At 43.5% G+C, this 19,906-nt stretch overlaps 1 protein-coding gene across 1 annotated transcript in view; it reads right to left on the bottom strand.

The window, feature by feature from the left end:
- The window catches only part of LOC142312633 (scavenger receptor cysteine-rich domain-containing protein DMBT1-like), a 118,363-nt gene that overhangs the window by 97,308 nt on the left and 1,149 nt on the right, over positions 1-19,906 (bottom strand). Inside the window, exons 2-5 of the mRNA XM_075351630.1 lie at positions 19,036-19,353; positions 15,969-16,270; positions 14,134-14,152; positions 11,970-12,281 (exon numbers count right to left, since the gene is read on the bottom strand). Of these exons, the coding sequence (XP_075207745.1) occupies positions 11,970-12,281; positions 14,134-14,152; positions 15,969-16,270; positions 19,036-19,353 (951 nt within the window). The remainder of the gene's footprint in view (positions 1-11,969; positions 12,282-14,133; positions 14,153-15,968; positions 16,271-19,035; positions 19,354-19,906) is intronic.

Below are 19,906 nucleotides of genomic sequence, written 5' to 3'. Positions count from 1 at the left end.
CTGAGTGTACCTAGTGTCATCCTAAATGTGACTATTGGACTTCTGTATAGTCCCACTAGTACAAAGATATTTGCAGCACGTCTGACTGCATTGCACACTCCAACTCTATATAACTAAGCCATTATACTAGCAAACACTGAGTGTACCTAGTGTCATCCTAAACGTGGCTATTGGACTTCTGTATAGTCCCACTAGTGCAAAGATATTTGCAGCACGTCTGCCTGCATTGCACACTCCAACTCATTATAACTAAGCCATTATACTAGCAATTTATGCTGCCAGTTTAAGGGCCGTAGTTGCATTGTCAGGGATATTTATTCTTTATTATTCTGCTGTTAATAAAGCTAGACCACCGCTGCAATCTACACCACCTCTCAATTTTTACTACCACATTTTCAGTGCACAATCTTGTCGCAATCAACATGAGTGGCAAAATGACAGATGCTGGTGGAAAGGGGAAGAGGCGTGGTGGAAAAGGAAAAAAAGTGTTTGTCCGTGGGGAAGGTGGCAAAGCTCCATTATCATCTGCTGAAGATAGACCATCTACCAGCAAACGTAAGATGTCTACTACTTACCGTGGACAATCCGATGTGCTCCCTTTTTTACGGACACGAACAACAGGAACAAAGGTAGATGATACCAGATTGGGATGACAACTTAAATATTCGGTCAGGGCAAGAAGAGGCTCAGTCTGAGGGGGAGGGGAGTGCAAACACAACTATTGATGATGAAGTTCTAGATCCCACCTACTGTCAACCCCCAGTCAGGCACTCGAGGAGGTCAACAGAGGCGGTGGAGGAGGATGCAACCGACGACGAAGTTACCTTGCGCCTTCCTGGACAGAGTCGGAGCACTGGTAGCACGTCTACAACTGCATCATCAGCCACCACTCTGCCTCTGAGCACTAGTCGGGGGGGCTCAGCAGGTCGCATGCCCTCTAAGCCTTGCCTAGCCTGGTCCTTTTTTGACATAGAAAAAGATCGCCCAAATTATGTGATGTGTAAAATTTGTCGTGATTCTGTTAGTAGAGGTCAAAACCTCAGCAGTTTGACAACTTCTTCCTTGAATCGTCACATGAATAAATATCATAGGTCCCGGTGGGAAGCTCACCTTGCTGCAATGCGGCCTAGCGGAGCGAACCATCCACGGCCTGCCCCTTCCAGTGCATCCGCGTGCTCTTCATCTTCTAGGACTGTGGGGACAGCTGTCACACCTGGTTTTCCACGCACAACTTCCACCAATGTAACCGCAACAGGCAGTTTGCTTGGTAGGTCGTCAGTTGGTTTGGAAGGGGAAACAAGTGAGTGTGTACAGCTCTCTCAGACATCGATAGCACCAACATTGGATGAAGGCAACATCATGTCTCCGCCTGCACTTTCCTCACAAACCTGCATTTTTCCAGGGACACTCTACTCAACACCGTCTACACACAGCAGCCAGATCTCTGTCCCTCAGATGTGGTCAAATAAAAGGCCATTTCCTGCGACCCATGACAAAGCTAAGAGGTTGACTCTATCCCTCTGTAAGCTCTTGGCTACCGAAATGCTGCTTTTCCACCTAGTGGACACACAGGATTTTAGAGACCTTATGTCTGTCGCTGTGCCCCAGTACCAGATGCCTAGTCGCCACGACTTCTCTAAGAAAGGTGTGCCCGCGCTACACCAGCAGGTCGCACACAACATCACCGCTTCCTTGAGAAACTCTGTGTGTGAACGGGTGCATTTCACCACCGATACTTGGACCAGTAAGCATGGACAGGGACGTTACATGTCGCTGACTGGGCACTGGGTAACTATGGTGATAGATGGTGAAGGGTCTGCTGCACAAGTCTTGCCGTCCCCACGACTTGTGTGTCAATCCTCTGTCTGTCCAAGTTCCGCCACTGCTTCTGCCTCCTCCACCTCATCTGGGTCCTCCACCTCCGCCCCAAGCCTGCCTGGTCAGGCCACCAGCGTTCTCACTGCGCAGAAGGAATCACGCACCCCTCATTACTATGCTGGCAGCAGAGCGCAACGGCATCAGGCGGTCTTTAGCTTGACATGTCTTGGGAATAAGAGTCATACAGTGGCTGAGTTGTGGGCAGCTCTGGAGTCTGAGTTTGGTAAATGGTTGTCTCCACTCAACCTGCAGCCTGGTAAGGCCGTGTGCGACAATGCTGCAAACCTGGGTGCGGCCCTTCGCCTGGGCAAGGTGACACACATGCCTTGTATGGCTCACGTGTTGAACCTTGTTGTCCAGCAATTCTTAACACACTATCCCGGCCTAGATGGCCTTCTGACCAGGGCACGAAAACTGTCTCCTCACTTCCGCCGTTCAACCGCCGCAGCTGAGCGACTTGCATCTCTCCAGAAGTCTTTCGGCCTGCCGGTTCATCGCCTGAAATGCGATGTGGCGACACGCTAGAATTCGACTCTCAACATGTTACAGCGACTGTGGCAGCACCGCCGAGCCCAGGTACAATATGTCATGACGTATAGCCTGGGCCAACGAGATGCAGAGGTGGGGCAGATCACCCTGATGGAGTGGTCTCAGATCAAGGACCTATGCACCCTTCTGCACAGTTTCGACATGGCGATGAATATGTTTAGCGCTGACAATGCCATTATCAGCATGACAATTCCAGTCATTTACATGCTGGAGCACACGCTAAACATTTTTCGGAGTCAGGGGTTGGGACAACAGGAAGGGGAGGAACTACAGGAGGATTCATATGCGCAAGACATAACAACATCTCCAAGGTCCAGACGTTCATTATCACCAACGCGGTAGGCATGGGACCATGGGGGAAAGGGATCAACAAGGGCGCATGGTAGAAGGCGAAATGTTGAGGAAGGTGCAGGAGAACATGAAGAAATGGAGGACGAACTGTCCATGGACATGGAAGACTCAGCGGATGAGGGAGACCTTGGTCATATTTCAGTTCAAAGAGGTTGGGGGGAGATGTCAGAGGAAGAAAAAACGGGTAGCACCTCTATGCCACAAACACAGCGTGGACTTGGTCCGCATGGCTGCGCAAGACACATGAGTGCTTTCTTGCTGCACTACCTCCAACATGACCCTCGTATTGTCAAAATTAGAAGTGATGATGACTACTGGCTTGCCACATTATTAGATCCCCGGTACAAGTCCAAATTTTGTGACATAATTCCAGCCATAGAAAGGAACGCACGTATGCAGGAGTATCAGCAGAAGCTGTTACTCGATCTTAGCTCGGCTTTTCCACCAAACAACCATGCAGGTGAAGGGAGTGAATCTCCCAGTTGTAACTTGACAAACATGGGACGGTCTTGTCATCTTCAACTGTCTACCCGTACCAGTAGGACTGTATCTGGTGCTGGTAACAGCAATTTTATGGAATCTTTTCATAATTTTTTTAGACCCTCCTTTGCAAGACCACCAGAGACAACAAGTCTGACACATAGTCAACGGCTGGAGAGGATGATACAGGAGTATCTCCAAATGAACATCGATGCCATGACTTTGCAAATGGAGCCTTGCTCCTTTTGGGCTTCAAATCTAGAAAAATGGCCAGAGCTCTCCAGTTACACCTTGGAGATTTTGTCGTGTCCAGCTACCAGCGTTGTCTCTGAACGTGTCTTCAGTGCTGCTGGGTGTGTGCTGACAGATAAGCGCACGCGTCTGTCCAGTGACAATGTGGACAGACTAACGTTCATCAAAATGAACAAGTCATGGATCCACCAGGAATTTACTACCCCTGTGTCATCCTGGGGAGAGTAAATGCTTGTGGATTTGGAATGTGCTTGATGCAAATCAAAACATCCTGTTTGCAACTAGGGCACAAGTGCTGCCACTGATAAGGTGTCTGTGTGTCCCAATTTTTGGAAAAAAGGGAGACTCCGCTTGGAGTAACCCTTGCTTGCTGTGTTTTTTAAAAATGATCCAAGATGAACAGAGCTGGGATAAGGAAAGACTTTGCTACCTACCCCGGTGTCATCCTGGGGACGGTTAAGTATGGCGTATTTTTGAATGTGCTTGATGCAAATCTAGCTGTGAAGTGTACAACTAGGGCACAAGTGCTGCCACTGAATGGGTGGGTGTCTGTGTGGCCTAATTTTTTGAAAAAAGGGAGACTCCGCTTGGAGTAACCCTTGCTTGCTGTGTTTTTTAAAAATGATCCAAGATGAACAGAGCTGGGATAAGGAAAGACTTTGCTACCTACCCCGGTGTCATCCTGGGAACGGTTAAGTATGGCGTATTTTTGAATGTGCTTGATGCAAATCTAGCTGTGAAGTGTACAACTGGGGCACAAGTGCTGCGACAGAATGGGTGGGTGTGTGTGGGGCCATATTTTTTGGAAAAAAAGGGAGACTCCGCTTGGAGTAACCCTTGCTTACATTGTTTTTATAAATGATCCAAGATGCACATAGCTGGGAACAGGAAAGACTTTGCTACCCACCCCGGTGTCATCCTGGAGACGGTTAAGTATGGAGTATTTTTGAATGTGCTTGATGCAAATCTAGCTGTGAAGTGTACAACTGAGGCACAAGTGCTGCCACTGAATGGGTGGGTGTGTGTGGGGCCCATTGTTTGGAAAAAAAGGAGACTCCACTTGGAGTAACCCTTGCTTGCTGTGTTTTTTAAAAGGAGCCAAGATGAACAGAGCTGGGATCAGGAAAGACTTTGCTACCTACCCCGGTGTAATCCTGGGAACGGTTAAGTATGACGTATTTTTGAATGTGCTTAATGCAAATCTAGCTGTGAAGTGTACAACTGCGGCACAAGTGCTGCCACTGAATGGGTGGGTGTGTGTGGGGCCCAATTTTTGGAAAAAAAAGGGAGACTCCTCTTTGAGTAACCCTTGCTTACATTGTTTTTAAAAATGATCCAAGATGCACAGAGCAGGGATCAGGAAAGACTTTGCTGCCTACCCCGGTGTCATCCTGGGGACGGTTAAGTATGGCGTATTTTTGAATGTGCTTGATGCAAATCTAGCTGTGAAGTGTACAACTGGGGCACAAGTGCTGCCACTGAAGGGGTGTGTGTGTGTGGGGCCCAATTTTTGGAAAAAAAAGGGAGACTCCGCTTGGAATAACCCTTGCTTGCTGTGTTTTTTAAAAGGATCCAAGATGAACAAGTCATGGTTCAGCAAAGACTTTATCTACCTTCCCCAGGGTCATCCTGGGAACGGTTAAGTATGGCGTATTTTTGAATGTGCTTGATGCAAATCTAGCTGTGAAGTGTACAACTAGGGCACAAGTGCTGCCACTGAATGTGTGGGTGTGTGTGGGGCACAATTTTTGGAAAAAAAAGGGAGACTCCGCTTGGAGTCACCTTGCGGTGTTTTACATGATTTTAGAAGGGCATGCCATGCCTATATCTGTTTCTCGTCCTTTTTTTCCTCGTAACGCTGTTTTGTTTTCGCATGAGTATAAGTCCTTGTCACTTTCCCATGTGTTTGTGTTGTGTTGTGAGTTGTTTGTCACCTTTTGGACACCTTTGAGGGTGTTTTCCAGGTGTTTTTATGTGTTTGTGAATGCCTGCCATTGTTTCCTATGCAGTTCGAGTTCGGTTCGTCGAACGTTCGACGAACCGAACTCGAACGGGACCTCTGTTCGGCGAACCGACCTCGAGCCGAACCGCGACCGGTTCGCTCATCTCTACTGGCTACACTTTTTTCTAGCCTGCACAAAATATTGAATAAAAGTTCAATGTGTCAACGGGTCAACTTCCATCTTAATCGGAATTCCAGCCCTCTGATATCCTGTTTACCCTCACTTATACATGCATTAAGAGAGTGAATATTCTTTTTTAACTGAATATTCTCTTTAAACCTCCTGCACAGGACCTTTGAAGCGCGTGGGTTACACAAAAAGGCCATCATCCTTTTTGTTCTCTACCGCCTTTTTCATTCTACTTTTTTGCCACAATAAATTTAACTCTTGAGACAGTGAGTGCTGCTATTTTTATTTCTTATCTTGAACCACTTTTATACTTCCACTTTTATATGCTATAGATATGTGTGAACCTCTGTGTCCAGTCTTGGCATCTCGGTGTGCCAAAAATTTCCATTTTAATTCCATGCCACTTAAAATAATTAGTATGGGTCATTTGACAAATATATACTTTATATTAGCATCATTTTTAATTGTATTTTTTTGTTAAACATGTAGAGGGGTTAAATTTTTAACAGTAACTTTTTTATTTTTGCCACAAACGTTACAAAAAATGTTTTATTACGGAGTCTGGACCACTTCAAATTTAAAATGACTTTTAGCGACCTACATTTAAAAAAAAGCCTAAAAGTGACCCCATTTTTATTAACTGACTTTTGAAAGTACTCAAAAACACATTTAAAAAGGTAGTTATCCCTTCAGGCGCTTCAAGGAATTAAAATGAAGAAGTGAAAAGAAAAAATTAGTTATTTCCACAAAAAGTTTACTTTGGTCCTATATTTTACATTTTTTCAAGAGTGGAAGGAGAAAAGGGACCTCATAATTTTTTGTGCAATTTATGTTGAGTCCGTTAATACTGAATTTGTGGTCAGAAACTATTGTTTGGGCGCAAAGCAGGGCTAGTAAAGGAAATGCACTTTTTGTTTTTAAGAGGATAATTTTGGATGTAATAGACTGAAAGACTGCAGACAGCATGTTGCATTTGTGGAGTCTCTAGGAAACCAAAACAGATGAAAAGATTAGAAAGGACCAATCTTTAAAACTACACCACAGAAAGAAATCATTGAGGTGTGTGTTGAGCATATTGAACACATAGGTGATTCACAAATGTTTACAACATTAGGGCGTCGAATTGAAAAACAACAAAATGTTACTGTGGCCTCTAATGTTTAATTTTCCCAAGAATTAAGAACAGAAAAATAACCAAAAAATTTGTTGTGAAATGTTTTTGATTACATCATTACCCCAAATCTGTTCAGAAACTACTGTTGGACACATAGCATTGCTTGGAAAGGACATAGTGGCATTTATATTCTATAGCTCAATTTTGGCTAAAATACTGTAGATTGTGGAAGCTATTTTGCATCTTCAGAGCCCCTAATATGCTAAAACAGCAAAAAAAAAAAAAAAAAAAAAAAAATTGAAGCCATATTGGAATCTACAACCCTCAAGGAATTCATGTATAGGTATTGTGAACATCTAGGTCTAACGGGTGCTTTACAGAGCTTTATAAAATTGGATGTGAAAATGAAAATTATATTTTTTCCCACTAAAATGCTGCTTTATACTCAAGTTTTTCATTTTGCCAAGTCTTAAAAGAAAAAGTGGACCACACAAATGGTTGTGAAATTTCTCCTGAGTTTGCTAACACCCAATTTGTGGTAGGAAACTGCTGTTTAGGCCCTTTGCAAGGCATAAAATGGGAGGTGCGCTATTTTAATTTAGGACCACTATTTTAGCTGTAATATACTGTATACATCATTGTCACATTTGATGAGTCCCTGGCATGCGAAATCAGCAGAAACCCCCACAAGTGACCCCATTTTGGAAACTCTCCATTGACAGCAGTCTGACCCTATTCTTAAAAAAAATTTGGATCATTGTGGTGGGACCTGCATCAATCATTCCTTTGTCACAGAACATGTGTATATACAAGAATTACTTGTGCTTTGTCACCTTAGTAAAGTAGTATTGATATGACAGTAAAAAAATAGAAAGTAAATACAATTTGAAAAAAAAACATAGTGAAAAATATTAAACGTTTATTAAGTCTTTTGTTAGTATGTTTCCGCTAAAAAAAGTTTAACTTATCATCATTTCATGGTTGGGGTATTAATGACCTCACAAAGTAATCCTCCTATCTCACATAAAACATAATAGCAGCTGGGTGGTGATGTGTTACGAGGGGGACCCGGGGAAGCGTGCCAAGATGGGAAATGGACAGCTTCCGCCGGTCAAGGTCGACTGTGCGGTGTAAGGGACTGCTGCTATGGTCAGGAAAGAGTGAGCGGGTTGCTACTAGTGATCGTCTGGAATGTCACAGACGATCTATGTACACCGGTCCGCCCTAACCCGTGAGGGTTGTATGGCTCGGGGCTTCTCGATCGGTGTACGTGTTGCACGGGGATGCACAGAGGTGCCTACGCACGTGTGCCAGCGGGAGTCACAAGAGATGGCACGAGGGTAGCACAGAGGTGCCCATGCACGTGTGCTTTCAATAACCAGGTGAGTCCGGTGATGACTCGAGGAGCTCACCTGGGACAGGGACACGGCCTGTCGAAGGAGATACTGCCGGAGCAGCAAGGCAGGAACACAGCCTGCTGAAGGAGATACTGCCGGAGCAGCAAGGCAGGAACACGGCCTGCCGAAGGAGATACTGCCGGAGCAGCAAGGCAGGAACACGGCCTGCAAACCAGGTGCTGCCTCAGCAGCAAGGGCCAAGCCCACAAAAGACAATAATGCCTGAGCAGTGGCGTGGCAGCACGCTGCCAGACATCCAAACATAGAAGGACGGTCGCGCGCCGCCATGATGGCAGGGGGAGCTTTTAAGGAGGTGTAGCTCCACCCAAGGGCGGGCGCGAGATGGACGTGACCCAATCAGGATTCGTGACGTCTTGGCCCGGCCAGTCAGGATTCAGCACACCACCAGCCTCGTTATCGGGCCGTGTGCTATCAGTGAGCGAATCAGAAGACGTCACGTGGGGCACATACTCATCTTCCTGCCTCTGGGTCATAAAGGTGGGATCCTCGGTTTCACAATGTGCAGAGATAAGGGAAGTCTTGCTGCTTCCCTGATCATCCATCCCTTGCACACTGCGCAACCTCCCAGACCCTCTGTGATGCTGAGCAGGAGGGCTCGTGGCAGACAAGGGATGGGAGACCACTCCATTCCTTGCAAGGGTAGAACCACCAGGTGTCACCCTTCTGCTGCATCTCCAAGGAAGCAACTTCTGCAGACTGCGCAGTCTCCCAGACCTTTGGTGCTGCTGAGCAAGAGGGCTCGCGGCAGACAAGGAATGGGGGACCACCTCATTCCTTGCAACAGGAGAGCCACGAGGTGTAACATTACCCCCCCGTCTAGGGCCCCCCTCCCACCTGCGCTCGAAGGCCACCACCAAACCTGGGGCGTGGACATGATCCTCCAATTCCCAGGACCTATGCTTTGGGCCACGACCGACCCACTCCACGAGGAAGTACCTCTTGCCCTGTACGATTTTTGTTTTTACTAGCTTCGCTACTTCTGGGTCGTCGGACGAGAAGTCGGCCTGGGACAGCAGGGACCCCGAGGTTTTAGGTCGTATGGGTTTCAGAAGAGATACATGAAACGTGTTAGAAATAGCCCAGCGCGGAGGGAACTGGAGTCGATATACTACCGCGGTTACCCGCTTTATTACTGTAAACGGGCCAAGGTACCTAGGAGCAAACTCGGCTGTCTGTACCGGAAGGTTAATATGTTTAGAAGACAGCCACACTAGGTCTCCAGGTGCGAAAGATGGCACAGGATGTGGAAGACCCGCAGGCCTCCGCCTGAACGGTTTATTATACGCACACGACGTACGGACTCCCATATTTTTCTGTACATCCTGGGCTACCGCCGGTCCCCAATAATGCCTGACCCCTAGGTCTTTGGTCCTGTCGACCCCGAAGTGGGCCCCAACTTTGGAGGCATGATCCCATGACAGCACACCGTTCCGTGAGTCAGAGGAAGTGAGGGTCTTACCAGGTGGCACCTGGTCTTGGGAAGTGGAAATGACCCTCCTCACGTTGATTGAAGGTGAAACAAGACACTGACTTTCTTCCGAAGGTTTCAAACATCGGGTAGCTACATGTCCCTCCTGCCCACAGGCAAAGCAAATGGCCGACGGCCGAGAACCTGTGGTAGAGGAGAACACTTTGGAGACTTCCATTGGCTCCACAGAGTCATCAACAGAGCTGGCTGGGAGACCGGTCTGGTGGGGAAGGGGAGTCAGAGGCTCTATAGACCAGGTAGACGTGGGTGCCGAAGAGACCTCGAGCCTCCGCTCTGCGTGGCGGATGTCTATGCGAGAGGCAAGCCGAATCAAGGACTCTAAGGTGGTTGGCACGTCACGCGTGGCCAGTGCGTCTTTGACAAACCCTGCCAGACCCTCCCAGAACACAGGGACCAGGACTTTATCTGGCCAGTCCAGCTCTGCGGCGAGTGTCCTGAATTGTACTGCAAAGTCCCCGACTGAAGTGGACCTTTGCCGAAGACGTAGGAGCCGCAGCGCGGAGTCGTGGGTGACTTGAGGCCCGAGGAACACCTTTCTCATGGCCTCAAGATAAACTGGAAGGTGATTCACCACCCGATCTCCGCGCTCCCACAACGGCGTGGACCATTTTAGCGCTTTCCCTGTGAGCAGGGACTGGACGAAGGCTACCTTCGCCTTCTCAGTAGCGTAATCAGTCGCGGACAACTCCAAGTAGGTGGTAACCTGGTTTATGAAACCACGGCACTCAGAGCTGTCCCCATTGAATCGCTCTGGGAGCGCAAGGCGAGGCGACCTTCCGCACAATTCCACAGCCTGAGTAGCCGCCTGGGTGGCGACTGTTGCTAGAGCAGCCTTATCGGGGGAAGACCGCTCCACTGCTGCCAATCGTGACTCCAACTGCTGCACATAACGCAGCAACTGCTGCTGCTCTTCCGCCATAGCCAGACCTTTGGCGCGACCGTAATGCTACGAGGGGGACCCGGGGAAGCGTGCCAAGATGGGAATTGGACAGCTTCCGCCAGTCAAGGTCCACTGTGTGGTGTAAGGGACCGCTGCTATGGTCAGGAAAGAGTTAGCGGGTTGCTACTAGTGATCGTCTGGAATGTCACAGACGATCTATGTACACCGGTCCGCCCTAACCCGTGAGGGTTGTATGGCTCGGGGCTTCTCGATCGGTGTACGTGTTGCACAGGGATGCACAGAGGTGCCTACGCACGTGTGCCAGCGGGAGTCACAAGAGATGGCACGAGGGTAGCACAGAGGTGCCCACGCACGTGTGCTTTCAATAACCAGGTGAGTCCGGTGGAGACTCGAGGAGCTCACCTGGGACAGGGACACGGCCTGTCGAAGGAGATACTGCCGGAGCAGCAAGGCAGGAACACAGCCTGCTGAAGGAGATACTGCCGGAGCAGCAAGGCAGGAACAAGGCCTGACGAAGGAGATACTGCCGGAGCAGCAAGGCAGGAACACAGCCTGCAAACCAGGTGCTGCCTAAGCAGCAAGGGCCAAGCCCACAAAAGACAATAATGCCTGAGCAGTGGCGTGGCAGCACGCTGCCAGACATCCAAACATAGAAGGACGGTGGCACGACGCCATGATGGCAGGGGGAGCTTTTAAGGAGGTGTAGCTCCACCCAAGGGCGGGCGCGAGATGGACGTGACGCAATCAGGATTCGTGAAGTCTTGGCCCGGCCAGTCAGGATTCAGCACACCACCAGCCTCGTTATCGGGCCATGTGCTATCAGTGAGCGAATCAGAAGACGTCACGTGGGGCACATACTCATCTTCCTGCCTCTGGGTCATAAAGGCGGGATCCTCGGTTTCACAATGTGCAGAGATAAGGGAAGTCTTGCTGCTTCCCTGATCATCCATCCCTTGCACACTGCGCAACCTCCCAGACCCTCTGTGATGCTGAGCAGGAGGGCTCGTGGCAGACAAGGGATGGGAGACCACTCCATTCCTTGCAAAAGTAGAACCACCAGGTGTCACCCTTCTGCTGCATCTCCAAGGAAGCAACTCTTGCAGACTGCACAGTCTCCCAGACCTTTGGTGCTGCTGAGCAAGAGGGCTCGCGGCAGACAAGGAATGGGGGACCACCTCATTCCTTGCAACAGGAGAGCCACGAGGTGTAACAGTGATGGGTGGTGATGGTGCAGAAACCAATATACTTCTAATCCTCTAGGACTTCCCTACAAAATCTATTTTTTGTTTACAGTACCCTAAGTTGTAGACAGTCTAAAAATATGATCTACCTGAACTCTAACATCTATGATAAAACATGGAATGATAACAAATGATTAAAAAGAATTTCTTCTATCTGACTATACCTGAGCAGACAACTCCAGCATCTTCATTGTGGTCACAGTTGTTTACTGTATATGGTTGGTGTCGACAGTCCCATACACGTTGTTCATTGCCGGTACATTGCACATCATCCAATACAATTTGTCCTTGTCCTTGGCCAAAAGCAGCACTGCCATTAGCTGCAAGTGCGTTGCCACAATTTAACTGCCTGCATACAACTTGTGCAGCGTTCAAATCAAAATAATCATCACACACAGTTCCCCATGCTCCATTATAGAGGATTTCTACACGACCGTTACATTGACCATTGCCATTTACCAGTCTTAAAGACATGTCTGAACCTAAAAATAAAATAGTAAAATTGTCATTTCCAAAAATTTTACACTTCAAATAATCTCAATGAAATAGTCCCAACAGGGTAGTCAACTTAATCTTATTTTTTCTGGACATTTTATAAAAAAAAAACCTGAAAGACAATACTTTTTATAGACACATGGAAAAACCATGGGAAATCATTAAGATTACAAGTGATATTTGTCTGCAGTCCATATATTTGATAAGAAACCATTAGCTGCATTCACTGAAAACTAAAGCATGATGATAAATGCATTCAAAATAACTTGTATAAGTTTTTTCAGGCTCAAAAACATCATGGACACCTTACTTATTTTTGCAGACAGGGCCAAAAAGTGACTAATTTTTATGCACTGTCATGAAGGTTCTAGATGGCTGGCTACACTTTTTTCTAACCTGCACAAAATATTGAATAAAAGTGCAATGTGTCAACGGGTCAACTTCCATCTTAATCGGAATTCCAGCCTTCTGATATCCTGTTTACCCTAACTTATACATGCATTAAGAGAGTGAATATTGTTTTTTAACTGAATATTCTCTTTAAACCTCCTGCACAGGACCTTTGAAGCACGTGGGTAACACAAAATGGCCATCATCCTTTTTGTTCTCTACCGCCTTTTTCATTCTACTTTTTTGCCACAATAAATTTAACTCTTGAGACAGTGAGTGCTGCTATTTTTATTTCTTATCTTGAACCACTTTTATACTTCCACTTTTATACGCTATAGATATGTGTGAACCTCTGTGTCCAGTCTTGGCATCTCAGTGTGCCAAAAATTTACATTTTAATTCCATACCATTTAAAATAATTAGTATGGGTCATTTGACAAATATATACTTTACATTAGCATCATTTTTGAATTGTATTTTTTTGTTAAACATGTAGAGGGGTTAAATTTTTAACAGTAACTTTTTTATTTTTGCCACAAACGTTACAAAAAATGTTTCATTACGGAGTCTGGACCACTTCAAATTTATAATGACTTTTAGAGACCTATATTTAAAAAAAAGCCTAAAAGTGATCCCATTTTTATTAACTGACTTTTGAAAGTACTCAAAAACACATTTAAAAAGGTAGTTATCCATTCAGGCGCTTCAAGGAATTAAAATGAAGAAGTAATAAGAAAAAATTAGTTATTTCCACAAAAATGTTACTTTGGTCCTATATTTTACATTTTTTCAAGAGTGGAAGGAGAAAAGGGACCTTATAAGTTTTTTGTCCAATATATGTTGAGTCCGTTAATACTGAATTTGTGGTCAGAAACTACTGTTTGGGCGCAAGGCAGGGCTAGAAAAGGAAATGCACTTTTTGTTTTTTAGAGGATAATTTTGGATGTAATAGACTGAAAGACTGCAGACAGCTTGTTACATTTGTGGAGTCTCATAGTTACATAGTTACATAGTTACATAGTTACTTAGGTTGAAAAAAGACCTAGGTCCATCTAGTTCAACCTTCCTCCACCAGTTGTACATTTAGTCACTAAGTCATTTATAACCAACAATGTTTTGTGTACTGAGGAAATCATCCAGCCCTTTTTTAAAAGCTGTTATAGTATCTGCCAAGGGAACCAAAACAGACGAAAAGATTAGAAGTGACCAATCTTTAAAACTACACCACAGAAGGAAATCATTGAGGTGTGTGTTGAGCATATTGAACACATAGGTGATTCACAGATGTTTACAACATTGGGGCGTCGAATTGAAAAACAACAAATTGTTACTGTGGCCTCTAATGTTTATTTTTCCCAAGAATTAAGAACAGAAAAAAAACCAAAAAATTTGTTGTGAAATGTTTTTGATTACATCATTACCCCAAATCTGTTCAGAAACTACTGTTGGACACATAGCATTGCTTGGAAGGGACATAGTGGCATTTATATTCTGTAGCTCAATTTTGGCTAAAATACTGTAGATTGTGGAAGCTATTTTGCATCTTCAGAGCCCCTAATATGCTAAAACAGCAACAAAAAAACAAAAATTGAAGCCATATTGGAATCTACAACCCTCAAGGAATTCATGTATGGGTATTGTGAACATCTAAAGGCCCCGTCACACTAAGCAACATCGCTAGCAACATCGCTGGTAACGAACAACTTTTGTGACGTTGCTAGCGATGTTGCTGTGTGTGACATCCAGCAACAACCTGGCCCCTGCTGTGAGGTCGTTGGTTGTTGCTGAATGTCCTGGGCCATTTTTTAGTTGTTGCTGTCCTGCTGTGAAGCACAGATCGCTGTGTGTGACAGCGAGACAGCAACAACTAATGTGCAGTGAGCAGGGAGCCAGCTTCTGCTGAGGCTGGTAACTAATGTAAACATCGGGTAACCAAGAAGCCCTGTCCTTGGTTACCCGATATTTACCTTTGATACCAGCCTCCTCCGCTCTCACTGCCTGTGCTGCTGGCTCCTGCTGTGTGCACATGTAGCTGCAGCACACATCAGGTAATTAACCCGATGTGTGCTGTAACTAGGAGAGCAAGGAGCCAGCACTAAGCAGTGTGCGCTGCTCCCTGCTCTGTGCACATTTAGCTGCAGCACACATCGGGTTAATTAACCTGATGTGTGCTGTAACTAGGAGACTGGGGGCTGGTCACTGGTTGCTGGTGAGCTCACCAGCAACTCGTGTAGCCACGCTCCAGCGATCCCTGCCAGGTCAGGTTGCTGGTGGGATCGCTGGAGCGTCGCAGTGTGACAGCTCACCAGCAACCTCCTAGCAACTTACCAGCGATCCCTATCGTTGTTGGGATCGCTGGTAAGTTGCTTAGTGTGACTGGACCTTAAGTCTAACGGGGCCTTTACAGAGCTTTATAACATTGGATGTGAAAATGAAAATTATATTTTTTCCCACTAAAATGCTGCTTTATACTCAAGTTTTTCATTTTGCAAAGTCTTAAAAGAAAAAGTGGACCACACAAATTGTTGTGAAATTTCTCCTGAGTTTGATAACACCCAATTTGTGGTAGGAAACTGCTGTTTAGGCACTTTGCAAGGCATAGAATGGGAGGTGCGCTATTTCAAATTAGGACCACCATTTTGGCTGTAATATACTGTATACATCATTGTCACATTTGAAGAGTCCCTGACATGCAAAATCAGCAGAAATCCCCACAAGTGACCCCATTTTGGATACTCTCCATTGACAGCAGTCTGACCCTATTCTCAAAACAAATTTGGATCATTGTAGTTTGACCTGAATCAATCATTCCTTTGTTTCAGAGCATGTGTATATATAAGATTTACTTTTGCTTTGTCACCTTAGTAAAGTAGTATTGACATGACAAAAAAAAAACTAGAAAGTAAATACAATTTGAAAAAAAACCATAGTGAAAAATAATAAACGTTTATTAAGTCTTTTGTTAGTATGTTTCCGCTAAAAAAAGTTTAACTTATCATCATTTCATGGTTGGGGTATTAATGACCTCACAAAGTAATCCTCCTATCCCACATAAAACATAATAGCAGCTGGGTGGTGATGGGTGGTGATGGGGCAGAAACCAATATACCTCTAATCCTCTAGGACTTTCCTACAAAATATATTTTTTGTTTACAGTACCCTAAGTTGTAGACAGTCTAAAAATATGATCTACCTGAACTCTAACATTTATGATAAAACATGGAATGATAACAAATGATTAAAAAGAATTTCTTCTATCTGACTATACCTGAGCAGACAACTCCAGCATCTTCATTGTGGCCACAGTTGTTTACTGTATATGGTTGGTGTTGACAGTCCCATACACGTTGTTCATTGCCGGTACATTGCACATCATCCAATACAATTTGTCCTTGTCCTTGGCCAAAAGCAGCACTGCCATTAGCTGCAAGTGCGTTGCCACAATTTAACTGCCTGCATACAACTTGTGCAGCGTTCAAATCAAAATAATCATCACACACAGTTCCCCATGCTCCATTATAGAGGATTTCTACACGACCGTTACATTGACCATTGCCATTTACCAGTCTTAAAGTCATGTCTGAACCTAAAAATAAAATAGGAAAATTGTCATTTCCAAAAATTTTATACCTTAAATAGTCTCAACGAAATAGTCCAAACAGGGTAGTCAACTTAATCTTATTTTTTCTGGACATTTAAAAAAAACAAAAACCTGAAAGACAATACTTTTTATAGACACATGGAAAAACCATGGGAAATCATTAAGATTACAAGTGATATTTGTCTGCAGTCCATATATTTAATAAAAAACCATTAGCTGCATTCACTGAAAACTAAAACATGATGATAAATGCAGTCAAAATAACTTGTATAAGTTTGTTCAGGCTCAAAAACATCATGGACGCCTTACTTATTTTTGCTGACAGGGCCAAAAAGTGACTAATTTTTATGCACTGTCATGAAGGTGCTGGATGGCTGGCTACACTTTTTTCTAACCTGCACAAAATATTGAATAAAAGTGCAATGTGTCAACGGGTCAACTTCCATCTTAATCGGAATTCCAGCCTTCTGATATCCTGTTTACCCTCACTTATACATGCATTAAAAGAGTGAATATTCTTTTTTAACTGAATATTCTCTTTAAACCTCATGCACAGGACCTTTGAAGCGTGTGGGTAACACAAAATGGCCATCATCCTTTTTGTTCTCTACCGCCTTTTTCATTCTACTTTTTTGCCACAATAAATTTAACTCTTGAGACAGTGAGTGCTGCTATTTTTATTTCTTATATTGAACCACTTTTATACTTCCACTTTTATACGCTATAGATATGTGTGAACCTCTGTGTCCAGTCTTGGCATCTCGGTGTGCCAAAAATTTACATTTTAATTCCATACCATTTAAAATAATTAGTATGGGTCATTTGACAAATATATACTTTACATTAGCATCATTTTTGAATTGTATTTTTTTGTTAAACATGTAGAGGGGTTAAATTTTTAACAGTAACTTTTTTATTTTTGCCACAAACGTTACAAAAAATGTTTTATTACGGAGTCTGGACCACTTCAAATTTAAAATGACTTTTAACGACCTACATTTAAAAAAAAAAGCCTAAAAGTGACCCCATTTTTATTAACTGACTTTTGAAAGTACTCAAAAACACATTTAAAAAGGTAGTTATCGCTTCAGGCGCTTCAAGGAATTAAAATGAAGAAGTGAAAAGAAAAAATTTGTTATTTCCACAAAAATGTTACTTTAGTCCTATATTTTACATTTTTTCAAGAGTGGAAGGAGAAAAGGGACCTCATAATTTTTTGTGCAATTTATCTTGAGTCCGTTAATACTGAATTTGTGGTCAGAAACTGCTGTTTGGGCGCAAGGCAGGGCTAGAAAAGGAAATGCACTTTTTGTTTTTTAGAGGATAATTTTGGATGTAATAGACTGAAAGACTGCAGACAGCAAGTTGAATTTGTGGAGTCTCTAGGGAACCAAAACAGACGACAAGATTAGAAGTGACCAATCTTTAAAACTACACCACAGAAGGAAATCATTGAGGTGTGTGTTGAGCATATTGAACACATAGGTGATTCACAGATGTTTACAATATTGGGGCGTCAAATTGAAAAACAGCAAATTGTTACTGTGGCCTCTAATGTTTAATTTTCCCAAGAATTAAGAACAGAAAAATAACCAAAAAATGTGTTGTGAAATGTTTTTGATTACATCATTACCCCAAATCTGTTCAGAAACTACTGTTGGACACATAGCATTGCTTGGAAGAGACATAGTGGCACTTATATTCTGTAGCTCAATTTTGGCTAAAATACTGTAGATTCTGGAAGCTATTTTGCATCTTCAGAGCCCCTAATATGCTAAAACAGCAACAAAAAAACAAAAAATGAAGCCATATTGGAATATACAACCCTCAAGGAATTCATGTATAGGTATTGTGAACATCTAGGTCTAACGGGGTCTTTACAGAGCTTTATAACATTGGATGTGAAAATGAAAATTATATTTTTTCCCACTAAAATGCTGCTTTATACTTAAGTTTTTCATTTTGCCAAGTCTTAAAAGAAAAAGTGGACCACACAAATGGTTGTGAAATTTCTACTGAGTTTGCTAACACCCAATTTGTGGTAGGAAACTGCTGTTTAGGCACTTTGCAAGGCATAGAATGGGAGGTGCGCTATTTCAATTTAAGACCACCATTTTGGCTGTAATATACTGTATACATCATTGTCACATTTGAAGAGTCCCTGACATGCGAAATCAGCAGAAACCCCCCACAAGTGACCCCATTTTGGAAACTCTCCATTGACAGCAGTCTGACCCCATTCTCAAAATAAATTTGGATCATTGTGGTGGGACCTGCATCAATCATTCCTTTGTCACAGAGCATGTGCATACATAAGATTTACTTGTGCTTTGTCACCTTAGTGAAGTAGTATTGACATGACAGTAAAAAAACTAGAAAGTAAATGCAATTTGAAAAAAACCATAGCGAAAAATATTAAACATTTATTAAGTCTTTTGTTAGTATGTTTCTGCTAAAAAAAGTTTAACTTATCATCATTTCATGGTTGGGGTATTAATGACCTCACAAAGTAATCCTCCTATCCCACATAAAACATAATAGCAGCTGGGTGGTGATGGGTTGTGATGGGGCAGAAACCAATATACCTCTAATCCTCTAGGACTTCCCTACAAAATCTATTTTTTGTTTACAGTACCCTAAGTTGTACACAGTCTAAAAATATGATCTACCTGAACTCTAACATCTATGATAAAACATGGAATGATAACAAATGATTAAAAAGAATTTCTTCTATCTGACTATACCTGAGCAGACAACTCCAGCATCTTCATTGTGGCCACAGTTGTTTACTGTATATGGTTGGTGTTGACAGTCCCATACACGTTGTTCATTGCCGGTGCATTGCACATCATCCAATACAATTTGTCCTTGTCCTTGGCCAAAAGCAGCACTGCCATTAGCTGCAAGTGCGTTATCACAATTTAACTGCCTGCATACAACTTGTGCAGCGTTCAAATCAAAATAATCATCACACACAGTTCCCCATGCTCCATTATAGAGGATTTCTACACGACCGTTACATTGACCATTGCCATTTACCAGTCTTAAAGACATGTCTGAACCTAAAAATAAAATAGGAAAATTGTCATTTCCAAAAATGTTACACTTTAAATAGTCTCAACGAAATAGTCCAAACAGGGTAGTCAACTTAATCTTATTTTTTCTGGACATTTAAAAAAAACAAAAACCTGAAAGACAATACTTTTTATAGACACATGGAAAAACCATGGGAAATCATTAAGATTACAAGTGATATTTGTCTGCAGTCCATATATTTGATAAGAAACCATTAGCTGCATTCACTGAAAACTAAAACATGATGATAAATGCAGTCAAAATAACTTGTATAAGTTTGTTCAGGCTCAAAAACATCATGGACGCCTTACTTATTTTTGCTGACAGGGCCAAAAAGTGACTAATTTTTATGCACTGTCATGAAGGTTCTGGATGGCTGGCTACACTCTTTTCTAACCTGCACAAAATATTGAATAGAAGTGCCATGTGTCAACGGGTCAACTTCCATCTTAATCGGAATTCCAGCCTTCTGATATCCTGTTTACCCTCACTTATACATGCATTAAAAGAGTGAATATTCTTTTTTAACTGAATATTCTC

Source organism: Anomaloglossus baeobatrachus, chromosome 5 (assembly GCF_048569485.1).
Source record: "Anomaloglossus baeobatrachus isolate aAnoBae1 chromosome 5, aAnoBae1.hap1, whole genome shotgun sequence".
NCBI lineage: Eukaryota > Metazoa > Chordata > Amphibia > Anura > Aromobatidae > Anomaloglossus > Anomaloglossus baeobatrachus.
The sequence above is the reverse complement of the archived record's forward strand: the minus strand, read 5'-3'. Positions and strand labels throughout refer to the sequence as shown.